The 20,439-nt window shown below is 43.4% G+C and overlaps 1 protein-coding gene across 1 annotated transcript in view; it reads right to left on the bottom strand.

Moving 5' to 3' along the window:
- LOC311149992 (histone-lysine N-methyltransferase 2D-like) overlaps positions 1-20,203 on the bottom strand; it is a 59,235-nt gene extending 39,032 nt beyond the window's left edge. Inside the window, exons 1-25 of the mRNA XM_084187225.1 lie at positions 19,597-20,203; positions 15,677-15,753; positions 15,168-15,279; positions 14,534-14,745; positions 14,089-14,204; positions 13,543-13,705; positions 13,222-13,393; positions 12,785-12,899; positions 12,295-12,473; positions 11,740-12,083; positions 10,629-11,497; positions 10,078-10,227; positions 9,701-9,817; positions 9,328-9,447; positions 9,035-9,139; positions 8,580-8,761; positions 8,049-8,213; positions 4,541-4,650; positions 4,385-4,432; positions 3,901-4,089; positions 3,380-3,562; positions 2,935-3,075; positions 2,489-2,619; positions 1,935-2,235; positions 63-236 (exon numbers count right to left, since the gene is read on the bottom strand). Coding sequence (XP_084043351.1) covers positions 63-236; positions 1,935-2,235; positions 2,489-2,619; positions 2,935-3,075; positions 3,380-3,562; positions 3,901-4,089; positions 4,385-4,432; positions 4,541-4,650; positions 8,049-8,213; positions 8,580-8,761; positions 9,035-9,139; positions 9,328-9,447; positions 9,701-9,817; positions 10,078-10,227; positions 10,629-11,497; positions 11,740-12,083; positions 12,295-12,473; positions 12,785-12,899; positions 13,222-13,393; positions 13,543-13,705; positions 14,089-14,204; positions 14,534-14,745; positions 15,168-15,279; positions 15,677-15,725 — 4,447 coding nt within the window. The 5' untranslated portion in view covers positions 15,726-15,753; positions 19,597-20,203. The remainder of the gene's footprint in view (positions 1-62; positions 237-1,934; positions 2,236-2,488; positions 2,620-2,934; positions 3,076-3,379; positions 3,563-3,900; positions 4,090-4,384; positions 4,433-4,540; positions 4,651-8,048; positions 8,214-8,579; positions 8,762-9,034; positions 9,140-9,327; positions 9,448-9,700; positions 9,818-10,077; positions 10,228-10,628; positions 11,498-11,739; positions 12,084-12,294; positions 12,474-12,784; positions 12,900-13,221; positions 13,394-13,542; positions 13,706-14,088; positions 14,205-14,533; positions 14,746-15,167; positions 15,280-15,676; positions 15,754-19,596) is intronic.
- Positions 20,204-20,439: the final 236 nt, after the last annotated feature.

Raw genomic sequence — 20,439 nt, 5'->3', positions numbered from 1 at the left:
AGGCAAGATAGTGTGAAAAGGGTATAGGTTCCCCCTAACAGCCCCCAGGCCTATACCAGTACCTGTGAGGAGGTTCCTCTGTGGCAGACCGCTGCGGTTCATCTCCCCCTTGACTCCCTCCAGGATGGGCCTCATGCTGCTCTGTAGGGACCCTCCTAGAGAAGCCCCCTCTGACGAGCCCAGGACCTTCCTGAAGAACTGCTCAGAGTCCTGACTCTCCATGCCCTGAGGAAGACCTGGGAGAGAGACAGAACAGGAGGTAAGACAGTGGGGAAAAGCGTCCATCAAGACAAAACTGATAGCATACAGTGGCTTGCGAAAGTATTCACCCCCCTTGGCATTTTTCCTATTTTGTTGCCTTACAACCTGGAATTAAAATGGATTTTTTTTAGGTTTGTATCATTTGATTTACACAACATGCTTACCACTTTGAAGATGCAAAATATTTTTTTGTGTGAAACAAACAAGAAATAAGACCAAAAAACAGAAAACTTGAAAGTGCATAAATATTCACCCCCACAAAGTCAATACTTTGTAGAGCAACCTTTTGCAGCAATTACAGCTGCAAGTCTCTTGGAGTATGTCTCTATAAGCTTGGCACATCTAGCCACTGGGATTCTTCAAGGCAAAACTGCTCCAGCTCCTTCAAGTTGGATGGGTTCCGCTGGTGTACAGCAATCTTTAAGTCATACACAGATTCTCAATTGGATTGAGATCTGGGCTTTGACTAGGCCATTCCAAGACATTTAAATGTTTCCCCTTAAACCACTTGAGTATTGCTTTAGCAGTATGCTTACGGTCATTGTCCTGGAAGGTGAACCTCCGTCCCAGTCTTAAATCTCTGGAAGACTGAAACAGGTTTCCCTCAAGAATTTCCCTTGGGGATGGTGTTCTCGGGGTGATGAGAGGTGTTGGGTTTGCGCCAGACATAGCGTTTTCCTTGATGGCCAAAAAGCTCAATTTTAGTCTCATCTGACCAGAGTACCTTCTTCCATATGTTTGGGGAGTCTCCCACATGCCTTTTGGCGAACACCAAATGTGTTTGCTTATTTTGTTCTTTAAGCAATGGCTTTTTTCTGGCCACTCTTCTGTAAAGACCAGCTCCGTGGAGTGTATGGCTTAGTGGTCCTATGGACAGACACTCCTTCAGGGTTATCTTTGGTCTCTTTGTTGCCTCTCTGATTAATGTCCTCCTTGCCTGGTCCGTGAGTTTTGGTGGGCGACCCTCTCTTGGCAGGTTTGTTGTGGGGCCATATTCTTTCCATTTTTGAATAATGGATTTAATGGTGCTCCGTGGGATGTTCAACGTTTCGGATATTTTTTTTATAACCCAACCCTGATCTGTACTTCTCCACAACTTTGTCCCTGACCTGTTTTGGAGAGCTCCTTGGTCTTCATGGTGCCGCTTGCTTGGTGGTGCCCCTTGCTTAGTGGTGTTGCAGACTCTGGGGTGTATATATACTGAGATCATGTGACAGATCATGTGACACTTAGATTGCACACAGGTGGACTTTATTTAAATAATTATGTGACTTCTGAAGGTAATTGGTTGCACCAGATCTTATTTAGGGGCTTCATAGCAAAGGGGGTGAATACATATGCATGCACCACTTTTCCGTTATTTTTTTATTTATTTTATTTTTTAACACGTTATTTTTTTCATTTCACTTCACCAATTTGGACTATTTTGTGTATGTCCATTACATGAAATCCAAATAAAAATCTATTTAAATTACAGGTTGTAATGCAACAAAATAGGAAAAACGCTAAGGGGGATGAATACTTTTGCAAGGCACTGTATGCCAAAACAAAACTCTTGCAAGTTTCTAGCACACAGACCTCTCACCAAAAGAAATTAAGCTCCTGCATACTACGCTTGTGAAGTATGCCTTTTATTAAATCAGCAACATTTCAGCATCACTGTGATCTCTTACCTTCATTCTTCTCCGTGTCGGAGCCTTGAGGGTCCGTTGAACCCTGTTCTTTGACAGATGAAGACGACCCTGCTCCCTCTCCCTGAACCTGGGATCCTTCACCCCCCTCCTGCTTCAGGTGCATCCCAGCCCCCATTGCTTGCTCCCTGGCCTCCATTGCATCAGGTGCGGTGGGTCTGGCCCCTGGTGCATGGGGCAGTGGAGGTCGGAGGAGACCCATGGCACCATGATGCCTCTGTCCTGGGGGAACCAGGAGCGCCTTCTTACTCAGGTCCATCAGTTGTTTACCAAAGAACGCCTCCTACAGAGAGAGGGAGAGATAATTATGGTGTTAGCTAGTCCTATATGGAGTTGGTCTCTAGACACTATGGGCTAGTTTCCCCAGACACAGATTAAGTCTAGCCTTGGACTAAGAAGTAATTTCAACGGAGAATCTCAATTGAGCATGCTTTGTATTCCACTAGGATTCATTTGTCTGGGAAACTGGTTCCTTTAGGTTACTAACTGAAGTCTTTAGAATAGCACATGGTGAGAGGTGATGTGAGAGAATGTACCTGCAGGTAAGCTGGGAACATGTCCTCCAGTTTGCTCTTCTTCCTGCCTCGTCGTTTCTTGGCCTGCTCCCCCTCTCCCTCAGCTGGCTTAGTCTCCGGGGGGCCATCTATAGGCGTGTCTGGGTGGGGCCCTGTCAACAAACAACACGTGTCATTTCAGATGTTCAGAATCTCAATTTTGAAAGCAGGAATTTAATTATATTAAAATGTTGTTTTGGGTTGTAAATAAATCGTACATCGAAACAATGTATATTTGAATCCCGGAGGATGAGACATGAAAGCACATGAATAATAACAACCTATTTCCATAGTGGTCCTCAAAGGTTTATCATATTTTTTTACAAAATGTCTAAGAATTTGACCTCTCTCCAACAGATCAGAATATTTCAGTGTTTGACCAGTACAATGGTAGCAGGTGGCTGCTGTAACTTGTAACTGTAACTTGCCTTCCTCTAGGGCTGGCTTCTCTCTGGTCTGTCTATCTGTAGTAATTGTCCCGTCTCCAGCCAGATGAGACAGATGGGGGAACAGACCTTTCTTCATCCGCGTGTGACACTTCCTCTGGCGAACCATGAAGCCACCGATCCCTGCAGGAGATATAAAGAAGTCAGTTTCAAAACGTTTATTTGAAATGTGACCGTCATAGAGCAGTGACAAATGATATGCTCTCATTACAGGGGTCTGTTGAGCAAACCTGGGTTCTAATAGTATCTGTTTTCTTTCAAATACTTTGAGTGTTTGATCGAGTCTGTCTGGAGTGCCAGACCTGCACTTTCAGGACTATTCTATTAGTTCCATTGCACCAGGCAAGCTCAATCAAGCGAGGCTAAAGCATTGCAAAGAAAACAAATATTATTTTAACCAATATGTCTAGATAGAGTGCCCTCTGACCTGGTCTGTAGGGTTTCCTCTTCCTCTTCTTGCCCTCGTCAGTCTCCTCTCCTCCTCCTTTGAGGAGGCCCTCCTCCATGCCCTCACCACCTCCCTCTGCTCCCAGCTCTCTGTCTGGGCTCCCTGGAGGCTCCTGTTTTACACCAGGGGCTCCAGTCTCACATTCCATGGGCTCCCCACAGCCTGGAACAACAGAGATTCATGGTCAATACAGAGGAAGCGACAGACCAAAGTGGGTGCACAAATACATGCATGAGGTAAGGAATCACCTCTTGAAGAACATTAAATGTCATCAATCAAGAAGGTCCAAGATGACCTTTCAAAGCATATAAAAAAAGCTCTGGATAGAAGGTGTTCAAAGCACACATTTAGGATCAGTTTGCAACCCCAAATCTGAACCCCATTAGGGGATGAAGGCAAATCTGTCCTTCGATCAGTGTCAAGGCATGGAGCAACTTCATCCTCCTCCTATAGAAATCCCTTGTCACTTTGAGAAACAAAACAGTAGAAAGTCCACCCACCTTTTCCCTCGTCCCCATCTCCCTCGCCCTCTCTTAGCTCAATGCCGTCATGCCCTCCGTCGCCACACAGCATGTCCAGGCGGGAGCGCCGCTGCCGTCTCTTGTGTAGGGGAGACATAGAAATGCTACGCAGCAGGGACATGCCCGTCTCGGTCAGCCACACCCCCTCCAAGCGGTAGAACTGGGGCTCTGGGTGGGACAGGGAGGAGAGAGGGTTGATGACTGATAAAACTACACAAACAATGTGCTGATTCAGACAATGACAGAGGTTAAGGGAGGAGAAAGGTGATGAGTGAGTGCTCTTTCTGCTACACACAGAATGGATGTGCTTTGCTAGGCTGTCATTGCAAACAATAATTACTTGGATACATACAAATAAAATGTGCCAATTGTTAAAACTACAAGGGGTCGACTAAAGCACCTTGGAGGTGAAAAAACGTAATGTGTCATTACAAATAAACAGTGAAAGAGAGAGAAAACCAACCTGGTTCTTTTATCTTCATGGCTGTCATGTAGGTTGTATCCACTGTTACTGCAGACAATCCGAGGGGAAGTGTGATAATTACAGAAGACATTTCATGTTGTCACCGTTTCCACTTGTTTCTAATCAAATGGACTAGTTTTAAGTTGATAGACTTACCTATGGGTTTGGGAACGTAGGGAGTGCAGGAGGTGCAGGCAAAGCCCTCATCAGAAGCTTGCTCCACCTCGTCCTCAGTGTACAGACTCTCACACACCGCGTGCACCCATCTACATGGAGAGAAACACATAATGAAAGATATACCTCTCTTTCTGGATAAAGCTTTAACATGGTACAGCCAAAAAAGTAGAATGGGGGTCCCTAAAGGATCTGTCTTGGGTCCTCTTCTCTTTAGCCTAATTTAAATGTGTATATATATATATATATATATATATATATATATATATATATATATATATATATATATATATATATATAAGGCTAAAGTGCCAACACTAACTAACTAAATATATATATACACACTACCATTCAAAAGTTTGGGGTCACTTAGAAATTCCCTTGTTTTTGAAAGAAAAGCCATTTTTTTGTCCATTAAAATGATCAGAAATACAGTGTAGACATTGTTAATGTTGTAAATGGCTATTGTAGCTGGAAACGGCTGATTTTTTAAAATGGAATATCTACATAGGCCCATTATCAGCAACCATCAGTCCTGTGTTCCAATCACATTGTGTTTGCTAATCCAAGTTTATCATTTAAAAGGCTAATTGATCATTAGAAAACCCTTTTGCAATTATGTTAGCACAGCTGAAAACTGTTGTGCTGATTAAAGAAGCAATAAAACTGGCCTTCTTGAGACTAGTTGAGTATCTGGAGAATCAGCAATTGTGGGTTCGATTACAGGCTCAAAATGGCCAGAAACAAAGAACATTTCTTCTGAAACTCGTCAGTCTATTCTTTTTCTGAGAAATTAAGGCTATTCTATGCGAGAAATTGCCAAGAAACTGAAGATCTCGTACAACACTGTGTACTACTCCCTTCACAGAACAGGGCAAACTGGCTCTAACCAGAATAGAAAGAGGAGTGGGAGGCTCCGGTGCACAACTGAGCAAGAGGACAAATACATTAGAGTCTAGTTTGAGAAACAGACGCCTCACAGGTCCTTAACTGGCAGCTTCATTAAATAGTACCCACATAACACCAGTCTCAACGTCAACAGTGAAGAGGCGACTCCGGGATACTGACCTTCTAGGCAGAGTTGCAAAGAAAAAGCCATATCTCAGACTGGCCAATAAAAAGAAAAGATTAAGATGGGCAGTCTTGTTTCTCAAACTAGACACTCTAATGTATTTGTCCTCTTGCTCAGTTGTGCACCGGAGCCTCCCACTCCTCTTTCTATTCTGGTTAGAGCCAGTTTGCCCTGTTCTGTGAAGGGAGTAGTACACAGTGTTGTACGAGATCTTCAGTTTCTTGGCAATTTCTCGCATAGAATAGCCTTAATTTCTCAGAAAAAGAATAGACTGACGAGTTTCAGAAGAAATGTTCTTTGTTTCTGGCCATTTTGAGCCTGTAATCGAACCCACAATTGCTGATTCTCCAGATACTCAACTAGTCTCAAGAAGGCCAGTTTTATTGCTTCTTTAATCAGCACAACAGTTTTCAGCTGTGCTAACATAATTGCAAAATGGTTCTCTAATTATTAATTAGCCTTTTAAATGATAAACTTGGATTAGCAAACACAATGTGATTGGAACACAGGACTGATGGTTGCTGATAATGGGCCTCTGTACGCCTATGTAGATATTCCATAAAAAATAAAATAAAATAAAAAGCTGTTTCCAGCTACAATAGCCATTTACAACATTAACAATGTCTACACTGTATTTCTGATCAATTTTATGTTATTTTAAATGGACAAAAAAATTGCTTTTCTTTCAAAAATAAGGGAATTTCTAAGTGACCCCAAACTTCTGAACGGTAGTGTGTATATATACAGTGAGGGAAAAAAGTATTTGATCCCCTGCTGATTTTGTACATTTACCCACTGACAAAGAAATGATCAGTCTATAATTTTAATGGTAGGTTTATTTGAACAGTGAGAGACAGAATAACAAAGAAATCCAGAAAAACACATGTAAAAAATAATATAAATTGATTTGCATTTTAATGAGGGAAATAAGTATTTGACCCCTCTGCAAAACATGACTTAGTACTTGTTGGCAATCACAGAGGTCAGACGTTTCTTGTAGTTGGCCACCAGGTTTGCACACATCTCAGGAGGGATTTTGTCCCACTCCTCTTTGCAGATCTTCTCCAAGTCATTAAGGTTTCGAGGCTGACGTTTGGCAACTCGAACCTTCAGCTCCCTCCACAGATTTTCTATGGGATTAAGATCTGGAGACTGGCTAGGCCACTCCAGGACCTTAATGTGCTTATTTTTGAGCCACTCCTTTGTTGCCTTGGCCGTGTGTTTTAGGTCATTGTCATGCTGGAATACCCATCCACAACCCATTTCCAATGCCCGGGCTGAGGGAACGAGGTTCTCACCCAAGATTTGACGGTACATGGCCCCGTCCATTGTCCCTTTGATGCGGTGAAGTTGTCCTGTCCCCTTAGCAGAAAAACACCCCCAAATCATAATATTTCCACCTCCATGTTTGACGGTGGGGATGGTGTTCTTGGGGTCATAGGCAGCATTCCTCCTCCTCCAAACACGGCGAGTTGAGTTGATGCCAAAGAGTTCGATTTTGGTCTCATCTGACCACAACACTTTCACCCAGTTCTCCTCTGAATCATTCAGATGTTCATTGGCAAACTTCAGACGGGCATGTATATGTGCTTTCTTGAGCAGGGGGACCTTGTGGGTGCTGCAGGATTTCAGTCCTTCACGGCGTAGTGTGTTACCAATTGTTTTCTTGGTGACTATGGTCCCAGCTGCCTTGAGATCATTGACAAGATCCTCCCGTGTAGTTCTGGGCAGATTCCTCACCGTTCTCATGATCATTGCAACTCCATGAGGTGACATCTTGCATGGAGCCCCAGGCCGAGGGAGATTGACAGTTCTTTTGTGTTACTTCCATTTGCGAATAATCGCACCAACTGTTGTCACCTTCTCACCAAGCTGCTTGGCGATGGTCTTGTAGCCCATTCCAGCCTTGTGTAGGTCTACAATCTTGTCCCTGACATCCTTGGAGAGCTCTTTGGTCTTGGCCATGGTGGAGAGTTTGGAATCTGATTGATTGATTGCTTCTGTGGACAGGTGTCTTTTATACAGGTAACAAACTGAGATTAGGAGCACTCCCTTTAAGAGTGTGCTCCTAATCTCAGCTCGTTACCTATATAAAAAGACACCTGGGAGCCAGAAATCTTTCTGATTGAGAGGGGGTCAAATACTTATTTCCCTCATTAAAATGCAAATCAATTTATAACATTTTTGACATGCGTTTTTCTGGATTTTTGTGTGATTATTCTGTCTCTCACTGTTCAAATAAACCTACCATTAAAATTATAGACTGATCATTTCTTTGGCAGTGGGCAAACGTACACAATCAGCAGGGGATCAAATACTTTTTTCCCTCACTGTATATATATATATATATATATCTATTTCAACAACCTTTCAGATATCTGTACGTATGTTTGTGTAGTTGTAATGAGTGGTACCCACCTGTCACAGTGTTGACACTGCAGCAGCAACTCCTCCTCCATGAAGTTCTCCCTGCAGACAGGGCAGGTGACCAGGCTGGCACAGGGGCCACAGTGGGTGTAGTTGTTCTGCCACTCACAGTGGAACCCCGGGCTGCTGGCACCACACTGCATACAGCTCACACACCTACACAAGTAACAGACAACAGGGACAATGAGCAATCAGGTTCAAGTACACTATCAGACAGATACATTTTCAAAATGGTGGTGTAATTCTTGTTGCTGGTACAGTTTGTGAAAATTGATCACAAAAAAGTTCAGATGTAACCGAGAAACAGAAAGTAAAGATAAGACATCTGAGCTTTTAAAGTTAGGCTGCAGGACCTTTTTTGTGTGCATACTATGCATATTCTGGTACAAGTTCATTTACATTTTAACCTTATTCAGACCCAACAACATGACTGAACGGGCTATCGTGGTGAAAGAGTTGCTGTTGTTGTTTCTTCATGGGTATTTTTTAAGCGAGAGAAAGAGAGTTGTGATTAATGCTTACCATTTGCATTTCCACCCCCCCTTGGGTACAGTGTGTAGGGGCGGGTCCAGGCAGTAGGTGTGGTAGCTGACATCACAGTCGTCACACAGTAGCAGGCGGGCCGGGTCCGAGGCCTTGCCACACACCTCACACACGATACATTCCAGACAACGCCAGCCCTTACGCAGCATCATCTTAGTCATCTGCAAGAGCGAGGAGAAGGGGAAAACAGTGTAAAAAAATAGATTCAAAAAGAGTTTTTGATTTCTGAAAATGGCATCAAGATGAAGCCAGAGGTATGTGTGTTGTTGTAACTCTTGAACCCTTGTTTTTTTATTTCTTTATAGTGGCCTATTGCAAAGCATCTTTGAGTATGCGAAAAGCGCGCTATTTTTTATTATTATTATTATTATTATTATTAGGAAGACTAGCTGTATAAAGATGATGTTATAAAGAATAAAGAGGTTTATGCTTACTTTGCTGTTTACACAGTATGGATGGTAACATTGGGCACACTGAGCACACGCCAGCAGCTGCCCCTCCACACCCTTCCCAAAACTGCCACACACCACACACATGTCCTAAGAGAGAGAAAGGGGGAGGGGGGGGGTGAAAGAGAGAGAGAGAGAGGGAGGGAGAAAGACAGAAGGAAAAACCCAGTCAGCTTGGGTTACAGTGAAGATGCATTAATGTCTAAGATTGTCTGACATGGAAAATGCCACAGGGGAACTGGAAAATGTCAAACCGAAACGCATGAGACCAGAATTACCTGAAGCAGGACAAATTTATCTGTGTTGGAGAAGAGCACCACTGTGTTCTGCATAGCCTCATCTTCCTCCCCCTCCTCCTCCTCTTTACACAGTCCAGTGTCTGCTGCTGTCATGCTCAGCTGGGATAAGGAATATTACACATTCTGATATCAAGTTCCAAGTTCCAATCAAGTGGTCTGTATTGAATGAACTTTAGACAGAGATCAAGTTCCAAATATTCTAGATTTCCGTGACAAATCGCTGCTGTGGTTTGTATCTATTGTAAGGTTCAATGTCGACATTTGATGACAAAATCGAGTAAGTGAGTGAGTTAGTGAATTAATGGTGTTTGAATGTATGAATGTTTCTGTGTCGTCGGTCGGTTTTACTCACCAGGAAGGCGTCGATGCAGGAGGCCATGGCTTTGAGGCGGTTCCTTCCGCCACGGCCCCTCCCACCGCCACCACCGCGAGGGCGCCGCTTCCCCGGGAAACTGCTGCTGCCCCGCCCCTGAAAAGACCAACACCAGCCGTGTCAGTACCTCATCACATACGATAACTGACCGTTTTTAGAACTGATGAATAAGAATAAGACTACTGCATCTAGCCATTGCCCAACACATAACACAGAACATATTTTGCAGAGACAGTTTTGGAACCTCAATATCATTGAGAAATGGGCCTATCATAACAACAAAAGCCCTATGACAGAGTTTAGACTTTTGAATGAGTGTCGATTGTCTATGACACTGAATTGTTACTGGACCGTACCTGTTTGACCCGGGAGCGCCCCGGCGAGCCTCTCCTCTTCTTCTCCCCGTCTGGTTTGAGGGGGTCAAAGGGCAGCGAGTCGTCCGTCTCAGTGAGCAGGGAGTCGGAACGGGAGCGTCCGGTGGGCATCAGGCTAAGCTCCATGGACAGCTGTCAAATCAAAATCCAACTTTATTCAAAGTGCATTTAAAATCGCAACACACTTCACAGTAAAACAATAAAATGAAAGTAAAAGCAAACGAGAAGCAGTAAAAGGGATGAATATAGCAACATAAAACTCAATGAACGTTTAAAATAATACAATTACTGATTAAAGGGGCACTCTGCGGTTGCTACATCCATTTTTGACTGGATGGTCAGTCCTAGTATCCATAGCTCTGTCCATGAATTGGAGGGAGGTTAAATTTCTCCAACCCCTCTTTTTACCAAAACAGTGGCAGGGTGTCGCTTTGTTATTGTTTGAACTGCAGATTTCCCTTTTAAAGGCCAAGCTAAAAAGGTGAGGTTTTTAAACGTGATTTATAGACCTCAATGGTGTCTGCCCCTATTACCTGTGCGTCAGGCTCTGCCTCAGCTTCGTTCTCGGCCGGGGAGCCCAGGAAGCCAGAGCTGCTCTCGTCGCCGTGACTCTGGTGACTCTGGTTGGACATCTCATCCAGGAGGAGTTGATCAGGCTTCGTCTCCTCCTGCTCCTCCGTGGGGTCCTGGGGCTCCTGCTTGATCTTGACCCTTCTGTGATGACTATGATGACCTTCTCCGCCTGCCTCCTTCCCCTGCTGTTCCTCCTCTTCTTCTACAAACTCCTCCTCCTCCTCAGAGTGAGTCCCCCTGTCCTCCATGTCCACAGTAGAAGGAGCAGCCTCCTGTGTGTTGGCCTGTGGAGCAGGAGGAATGGGAGACCCTGAGCGCTCCTCCTTTAGCCCCGCCTCAACTGTGTCCATGGAAACATACTCTGACTCTTGCATGGAGATGGGAGGGGTTGGTGACTCTGGCGAGTCCCGAATGAATGGCTTGGTGGTAGACATGCCCTCACCGCTTATCTTCTCCTCCTTCTCCTGTGTTGACTGCTGCTCTGTTGAGGGCTTGACCTCCACCTCCCTCTCCTTTCTGTGGTCAGGGCCTAGCTGGACTACTGGTGCTGGCTCTGGCGACTGTGGTGGTTGCTGTTCTGGTGACTCCGGTGACTCAAGGACAGGGACAATGCTGACCTGGGGTTGGGGCATCTGGTTGGAAGCCTCCTCTGTTCTCTCTTCCACAACAGCCACAGGTAAACTAGAAGCCTCCTGTTGTTCTGTTGTTTCACATGCTTCTGTAACCTCAGCCTGGACCATGGGCTGTTCTGCAGGGACTTCCTCCGTTTCCAGCTGAGGCCCCTCCTCCATGGTGCTCTCTGTCCTTTCTACCACTTCAGCCTCCGTCCCTGTTGAGAAGACAAAGTCAGCTTCATCACACCACTACCATCATACACTCTGATTGTGTACTACCATTCTATCGCGCATCACATAAATTCCTTTAGAGCGAGGATGGCTTAGATAAGAAAAACGTGGGTAGAGTTTGTCGTGTTGCTCTTTCAGAGATGGAGCTAACTGTTAACTCTTCCCTTTTATCAAGGTCTGTAGACCCTTTTATCAAGTATAACAAAAAAGTGCTAAATCAACGTACCCAGCTCCATGGGCACCTCCTCGTCCGTCTTGGTCTCCGCCTGTTCCATCGTCACCTCCTCAGACATGTCCGTCTGTCCCACGGTCATCTCGGACACGGCCGTCTGTCTTTCTATCGTAACATCAGCCGCCGAGTCTGTCTGGATTGGCATCTCGGCAACTGTGTCTGTCTGTCCTTCTATCGTCACCTCAGACCCCGTCTCTGTGGTCTGCAGCTCCATCGTGTCCGTCTGTCCTTCTGTCTGTGTGACAGGGTCTGGCGGAGGCTCTCTGTCTCGGCAGAGCGAACAGATCCACTTTTCCTCAGGTGGCTCCGACGTAGAGGAGCACTCACTGTGCACCCACCTAGTGAGATGACAGAGGAATGGTCAAGAACGAATGAACGAAGGAGGAAAAAATTCTACATAGTCGTTATCAATGCCTGCTGCTGTTCTTTAGGCTAGGGTCTAGGCCGGGTTATTGTAAAATACTTTAGAACGCCTTTTTCATCAAGTTGTTACAAAACATTTTGATTCATATATTTACTTATTGATTCCGTCTGAGGCAGTAGACATACCTGTTGCAGGTGCTACAGCGCGGCAGCGTGACTGGTGGTTCCGAGGCTTTGCTGCAGACGCCACACGTAGAGCTGCGGGTACGTTGGCAGCCCTCACACACGGCATAGTTGTCAAACCACTGGGCCGAGCCGGGCAGCGTCAGACCATTAGCACCACAGTCCGTACACACCCGACATCTCTGAGATGGGGGGGATACATAGGTGAAATTAAAAGAGGCTATTCACACAGGGAACACACACAAAGTGATTATTTTCAGAAATGTTCACATAGAAAAGGTTATTTTCTCGCATATCCATACTTTAAATTTACAGAACTATCATAAAAGCCTCCAAAGAAACAGATAAATAACTTTAACCATTTACAGTAAGATATGTTCATTGTCAACATATGGCTAAGGACTTCAATTATAGGGCAGCATTATCTTCCTTTCCTAACAGAGGATACTATGGCAGGAGTAGCAATATCAGCACATGTTCAGCATGTTCTTACTCTGCACTTCCATGTGTCTGAGGGAAGAGAGTCCATGGCTGGCTGGAGACAGAAGGTGTGGTAGCCCTTATCACAGGCATCACATACTAACATCATCGAGTCCTCCCCTGGTTGCCTGGAAAATTATAGAAAATAGGATTTTATTCAATAACAGCTGTATGCCTTGTTTCTAAGACGCAATAGACAATGACAACATCTTAGAGTGTTTTACTGGAAAAGTCACATGATCAGGGAAACCCTTGCTCCTACTAATTGGGAGCATGTGGTAGGTGGTCGGAAGCATTTAGGAACAGCATTTCGCAGTTTCCCAAAGGGCACATCAATCCAGTAAACAACATTTTTATTTTATATGTAAAAATAGTGATTTTCCCATTTAAAAAATGGATTACCCCAAAAATGTAAACAAATGTGAGATTGGGCAGCAAAGAGACATTCACCTGCATGTCTGGCACACTTTACACTCTGGGCACTGCCACCCTGATCTCTGTATGGGCGTGGCGCTGATCTCCAGACAGGCGGCGTGGTAGTGCTGCCCACAGCCCGTACAAAACAGAAGGTCCAGCAGCTCCCCCGCAGAGTCACAGACTGCGCACTGAGCCTCCTCACCCGCTGGAGGACAGACAAACCTTAGTTAGCGAACCAAACGATCACGTGACCAAAATCACACACACACACACACATACTGTACCTCACAGTTACAGAGCATAACCTAATGATCGAGTTGGGGCTTTGAACTCAACATTGGAAGGTGTCCTTACCCATCTCCTCAGCCTTGTCTATGTGCTCCGGACAGAGGAGAGCTAGCTGCTTCATGGACTGAAAGGAGCCGCTGGCAGCAGAGCAGGGGAAGTGGTAGAACCGTGAGCAGCCCTCAGCATGGCACCGGATGGTAGCACCCAGACGCTTGCAATATTCACACAGCTAAAAAGACGGTTCAGAGACAAGGTTATGGGCGAGACACTAGAGGGAATCATTTTTACTACAACAAAGAAATGTTACAGGAGAGAATATAGAACCACACCATTCAAATGAATTGTACTTCTTAATACTATTGAGAGCGTGCAGGTTTTTCCTTTTCTAAGAATTTCTGAAAACCATTATTGAAGGTGCCTGCAGGTTTAATGGCAGGTACATTCACTGAGCTGAACCCAGAACTGTCCAGAACCCTGCACATCTTTGTATCAGAAGTGTTCAGTTGAGTTCTTCTTTAACTCCAATCAGCAACAATTGTTAACGTTATATATAGAGAGTCCTGGGATCTATAAAAACATGTCATTTTTTTAATCTATGAGTGGTCAACTTACCCGCTGTGTCCCTGAGATGACGGCCTTGTCCACATTCTCCAGCTCCTCCTCAGCCTCCTCCAACTGCTTCACCCCATCTGACCACACCGCACACCAGTGATGCACCCAGCAACCCCCTGCTCAACACATTACAACCACACACTAAGATTCAGATACTACACCTGTATGGTCTCTGGCTTCTGATCAATTATTGGAATTTCTGTAAAATGCTTTATAATATGGGTTTGGGGATAGACTTACTATGTAAACTGCACTGTGTGTACAAGCTCCCCAGTGGGTAAAATATTAGTAAACCCCCCCCCCCCCCCCCTTTTTTTTTTTTTTAATCCTTTTTTTCCCTAATCCCACTGAGGTCAAAATAACTCTTTCTCAAGGAAGACCTGGCCAAGAAAACAGTTTCAGTAAAACAAAATAGAAATGTGATGAGATGAGTGTGGAGTCCCACCTGTGTCCTCCAACTGTGCTGCCAGACAGGATGCGTCGGAGTCTGAGAATCCGATGGAAGACAGGTCATCGTTCCCAGGCCCTGGCAGTGAGGAAGCTGAGGGCTCTAGGGCTGGCCGGGAGGAAGATGGCCCAAAATGTCGGAGTTCCCGTTGTCCATGCAGGCTGCGCTCCACGCAGTTACAGAGAGCACAGGCCCTCACCCTGTTCTCCCTGTGCAGACAGACAGACAGTGTTAGACAGATAACATACAGATAAGTGGATCCAAAAAAGGTATAATGTGCAGGTCAACAAGAAGCAAAATGACTATTGCACTCACCTCAAACTTCAATACTATTACATTCCATATTATACTTCTCCAATATCAACAATATAAACCCAGCTAAGCTTATTTGGAAGTACACCTCAGACTTCACATCTCCCATGTAATGCTGGGCAGTGCACTACAGCCCTCATGATCTGACGATATTCATCAACTCTTGGCAGAACAATGGGAGTTTGCTCTAAAAATCAATATTTTGTAGAGAATGTCATCTGGGTGTGTGACTGGTATTGGTATTGGAATGTGCCAATGTCATTTGAAATGCTGAAGAAACTAAATCTATTTTTTCCAGCACATCTAAAAATGGACTTACACAGGTGTGTTGGAAGTGGCAGCAGCAGTGTCCGACACGTCTTCTGCAGCGGAAGGGGCCTCTGACTCCACCTCTGAGAGGACTGGCTGCTCTGTAGGGGCGCTTTCATCAGCTGGGTGAGGAATCAAATTAACATTAGTCCACATGTCTTTTATCAATGGATATTGCTTTTTAAAGTAAGTGGCATTCTGATAAACCTTTGCTAAAGAAAATTCCTATAGGCTACTGTATGAAAATCCATGATACAAAAACAAAACAAAATTGCAACAATTTAATTCTGGTATATGTATTGATTAATTTTCTAATAAATCAAATCTGCTCAATAACAACTACATTATATAACCTAGATTAGCATTTCCTGCAGAAAGGAGAATAGTTGCAGAGGAAGTAATGAAGCTGACATTATACATTTGTGAAGCCTTGAAGTAAAACAAATGTGTGTAGTTGAAAACGATTCAAATTATCAACAACTACTGTTTTCTGACACCACAGCATGTATGTCATTGTACCTGTCGGTTCAGAGACATTTTCTTCGCAGTTTGATTTCGGCTTGTCCATCCCCTCTGCTGATCTCCTTGACAGAGACCTGAAACATAAACAAACAATCAGAGTCACCAAATTAGAATAGAGGTAAGGCACGTTATTATATACCAAAATAAACAATAACATTACATATGCACATTATTTACTACATATACTTAGGCGGGAAAAAACAACTACCGGTTGTCACAGTTATGTTATCTGACTTCCAATCGCAAAATCCTGCGAGGCTCAATTTCCTTTTGTGCCGGGCAGAAGCCGGATATTTCACATTGTTGCAGTAGCTATAATAGCTAGATTATTAAATAGACAGCCGACGTCAGCTAGCTCTTTTGGCTATCTCATAACCTCAGACGACTGACAAATTCAAGAAATGTATAAATATAGCTAGTTAACGTTCGTAGGAAGATAACTAATTCAATACAAACCTTTAGCTATTTGCATTGGGATACTAAATGCATCATTTTGATACACGTCATCGTTTAACCGCGATCCAATCTATCGGAATGAATATGGCTGTTTATGTGCTAAATGTAGTTGAAACCGCTAGCTACGTCGTTAACTGATAGCCTTCTTGCTAACCAAGTAGCTAGCTCGCTACCCGGGATTCGCAAACTTGCATGAAAATAGCGTGTCGGTGACTAGCTAAATATATTAGAAATGTTTTAAGACATTTCAATCTTTGTTTTGCCAGCAATGCATAATCCAAACCCGCACGAGTCATGTATGAAAAAGAACAAAATATAGGAACTTAAATGTTGTTTTCTTTAAAGAAAACAACCCTTAACCGAGATACACAAAGAAAATACAACTTCCGTGTACATTACTTCCTGTTGCAACAGTGTCAATTTCGTGCTGAAGCCATACCACCGTGTAGCAGAGTTCCGCTAAAATTATACGGAATAAAGGTACAGTAAATAATATTACATTGTATGAGTAATCGATTTGTGATATGTTAACCATGTAGACTACATTTCCCAATATGTAGCAATTTTACATATTTAGTGAGAGTTGAAGCCACACAACTTTCAGTAAAAACCCAGGAAAGCATTGAGCCTATGCCACCTCCAGTAATCGCTGAAGTCCAAATGAACCCAACAACAGTTCACTCCAAAATCAAAGTTTGCCAGATGTTTTCAGCCTTCAAAAGTGGTCTAATGTCAGACGAGTCTACATTCCACACCATTTTTTGTACAGCTAAGCCTCAACCCCAAATGAATGGAAAATGAGGGAATTGGATGAGAGTTGAGGAGAGTATTTTAGGACAATCAGGTCCTAGCGGACTAAACTCCACTCCATGGTGAAGGACGTTTCTGATTAACTCCACCAACGGAGTGGAGCATAGACCAGGCTTTGTGGGATTCAGCTCCGACTACATCGATTCGACCCAAGATCAATACTTTTTTTTATGCACATTATGAAACACAAACCTTGTACCTATGTTTGTCCTCTGTAGTTGTGCCTTTCTTTGTTTGACGAAATCCATTATTTTTCAATAAACAGTCACATAATACCACCGACTGTTTTCTCATTGCCGTTGCTCTAAGATGGCAACTCAGCGCAAATGTGCATGTGCCAATTAAATCTCAGCAAGGAAACATTCAGTGGTTGTATTTAATTGTTTTTTGAAAAAGTATGGATCTCAAACAAAGGCACGCACCTACAGAGGACAAACATAGGTACAAGGTTAGCGTTTCATAATTTACATTTTTTGAAGTATTGATCTTGGGCGAATCGATGTAGTCGGAACTGAATTCCACAAAGCCTGGTCTCTGCTCCACTCCGTTGGAGGAGTTCATCAGAAACGTCATTCAACATTGAATGGAGTTTAGTCAGCTAATCAGATCCATGTATTAACCTTCTCTACTGTGAAGTGTGAAACATGAACAACAAATCAAATGTACCTCGCCTCCACATAATGATGTAATGTACAATGAATTGTATGTAGTGATGAGTGGCTTTGGAGTCATAGGAGGTTAGTGGCACCTTCATTGGGGAGGACGGGCTCATAGTAATGGCTGGAATGGTATAGTATAGAACTCAAACACATGGTTTCCATGTGTTTGATAGCGTATTTCATTCACTACATTCTAGCCATTTATGAGCCATCCTCTCCTCAGCAGCCTCCTATGTTTGGAGTAACCCATTCATGCATTTTTTTACTAAGTAGGGCCTACTGTAATACAAACTCACAAATCTGTGTGTTAAGGCTATACCTGTGTTTATTACAGCAAGCCACAGTTTTTACTTGTGTAACAATATTGCTCGTTCCAGTGCAGCTGGTTGTGTTCAGAATCAGATCACAATTTGCACATCTTCTTGCCATGAAAATTAGGAACATGGCTACAATTTGCACATCAACATGAAAAGTAGGCACATAGCTTGCCAAGTACCTCAACTCCATGATGATTTCATCCACAGAGTTGAGCGCAGACTAGAGTTGTTTAAATAAACCTCTGACTCGCTATGCAGTTGATACTTCGAAATGTAAATCTGTGTACCTATGTCCTCTGTTGTTGCATGCCTTTGTTAGCAGAAATCCATACATTTTAATAAAACATTAATCAAATACAACCACCGGCTGTTTACTTGTTGAGATTCAATTGGCACATGCACATTATAGGTTGAGTTGTCATCTTAGAGCAACAGCAATGAGGAAACAGTCGGTGGTTGTATTTGATCAACGTTTTATTAAAAAGTATGGATTTCAGCTAACACAGAAAGGCACGCAACAGAGGACAACCATGGGTACACGGTAGTTTTAGAATTTAAAATGTTTAAGTATCGACTACATAGCAAATCGAAGGAGTAGGAGGTTCATTTCAAAAACTAGTCTGCGGGCAACTCCATGGATGAAATCATCGTGGAGTTGAGGTAGCTAGTTAATTGGCAAGCACATATAGCTAGTATATCAAACTGTATGATTGGAATAAAGTGTTTGGGGGGACTGGTCCATTTCCTTAAGAGACTGCTACAATGCTCTTCTGCTACCTAATACACAGTATAGGCTACAAGAAGACGTATCTTGTGTTGTGACTTTTGGAAAGGGTGGCCATGTAACTAGTTACCGTTAGCCATTTTGTAACCAAGCCAATAACTAGCGTAGCTAGAATCTATCAGTGATCACTATGATTACTGTAAATACAGACAGAACTGAAAGCCACCGACGACATGTTATTGGATAACGTTAGCTAACTAGCTAAGTTGGTTGATTACCTATTAAGTTTACAGCGTATTTCAATCACTTACTAACGTTCGACCGAAACTAAACCCGTGTAGCACACGACGAGCTAGCTACTAGTAGCAAGTTAACCAGCAGCTAACGTTAGTGGGCGAGCAGTAGTAGGCCATTTTACAATTAAGTAACGTTAACTAGCTTGCCTGAATGGACCCTGATTTATAACCGTCCTAGTTAGCCATTGCCAAATAATGACTATGCCTAACGTTAGTTAACCAAGAATAACACACAAGTCCACTTGATAGGCAACTACTAGCTAAAATCATTGCATGTGTCAAAACAGCAACGTTTGAATTAACCGTTGGGTAAACTAGCTAAGTTAAATGATTGATGAACATAGTTGCTAAATAGGAAACAAGATAGGTCGCTTGCCAACTAACGTTACGGCACTGAGTTGACTAACTACGCAGTTGAAATAAGTGGCCAGCAGTTAACTAAACATAGCTAGCTATGTTTAGTTATCTTGCTAAGCATGTAGCTAGCTAGCTAACGTTAGCAGAGTAAATTCAAGTCGTTATCTAACGCTAACTAGTCGAAGTAGCGGTAGTTAGCGATTGCCCATCCTTTATCAACTAGTTAGCTAATTTTAGCATTAAAGGTCAGAAGTTGATTCGTCAAATAGCTTTTATGTTATTCAACCAAACAACTCACCTTACAATGTGATGGTTGTGTCTTCATACATCAGATTACAATCCATTTTGCAGCAGGCTACACAGTTAAATAGTTTATGCTTGTCTCATTTTACTTAGCGGGCTAGCTAAAGCTAGCCGACTGGAGAAGGAGGTGAGTGGGGGAAGTGCACAGCGGGTGGCAGGGCTGGATAACTAGCCTAGCTAGTTAGCCAGCCACGGTCGGAGCTGGAGAGGCAGAGTTGATAGACAGTTGCTAACACGCTATGAAAATGATTCAACAAAAATAAATGGTCGACAAGCATAACATTGTAATCCTCCAGAAAAATGCACAACGAATATCCCGATGTTCAGAAACACAGGTGGAGAATGTTCAGTAGTTGATGCTAACTACATTAGCTAACGACGCTAGCTTCTCAATAGCTTGCTGGTCCGGAGATTACAGTAAATTTGCATCCGATTTCGATCCAAAATTAGGCAACATCTCGATTTATTAGCTTGCTAAACTTTCAGGCAATATTTGACAATGTTTACGACACTTAACGCCTTGAACGTTAGCTAGCTAGCTACTCTTGTCCGGATCAACATCACTTTCACTTAGACTTCATTGAACAAATCCACACGAGTGTGTGTTCCGTCAAGTGGCTAGCTAAATTAGCAGCTATCAAGCTAATAACAACAACGTCAAACCTCTCATGTCTGCAAGGGAGGACATTTGCATGCGCCACTCCAAATTGCTGGCTGTATAGCTAGCTAGGTTAGCTCAAAGCCAACAATGTATCTAACTTTTTCAGGATTATAATAATTTAGTGGATAGCTAATCCTGATTTTACAATAGAAGTCGGTGTGTGGCAGGTTAGTAATG

The sequence above is a fragment of the Coregonus lavaretus genome, assembly GCF_964263955.1.
Source record: "Coregonus lavaretus genome assembly, chromosome: 22".
NCBI lineage: Eukaryota > Metazoa > Chordata > Actinopteri > Salmoniformes > Salmonidae > Coregonus > Coregonus lavaretus.
The sequence above is the reverse complement of the archived record's forward strand: the minus strand, read 5'-3'. Positions and strand labels throughout refer to the sequence as shown.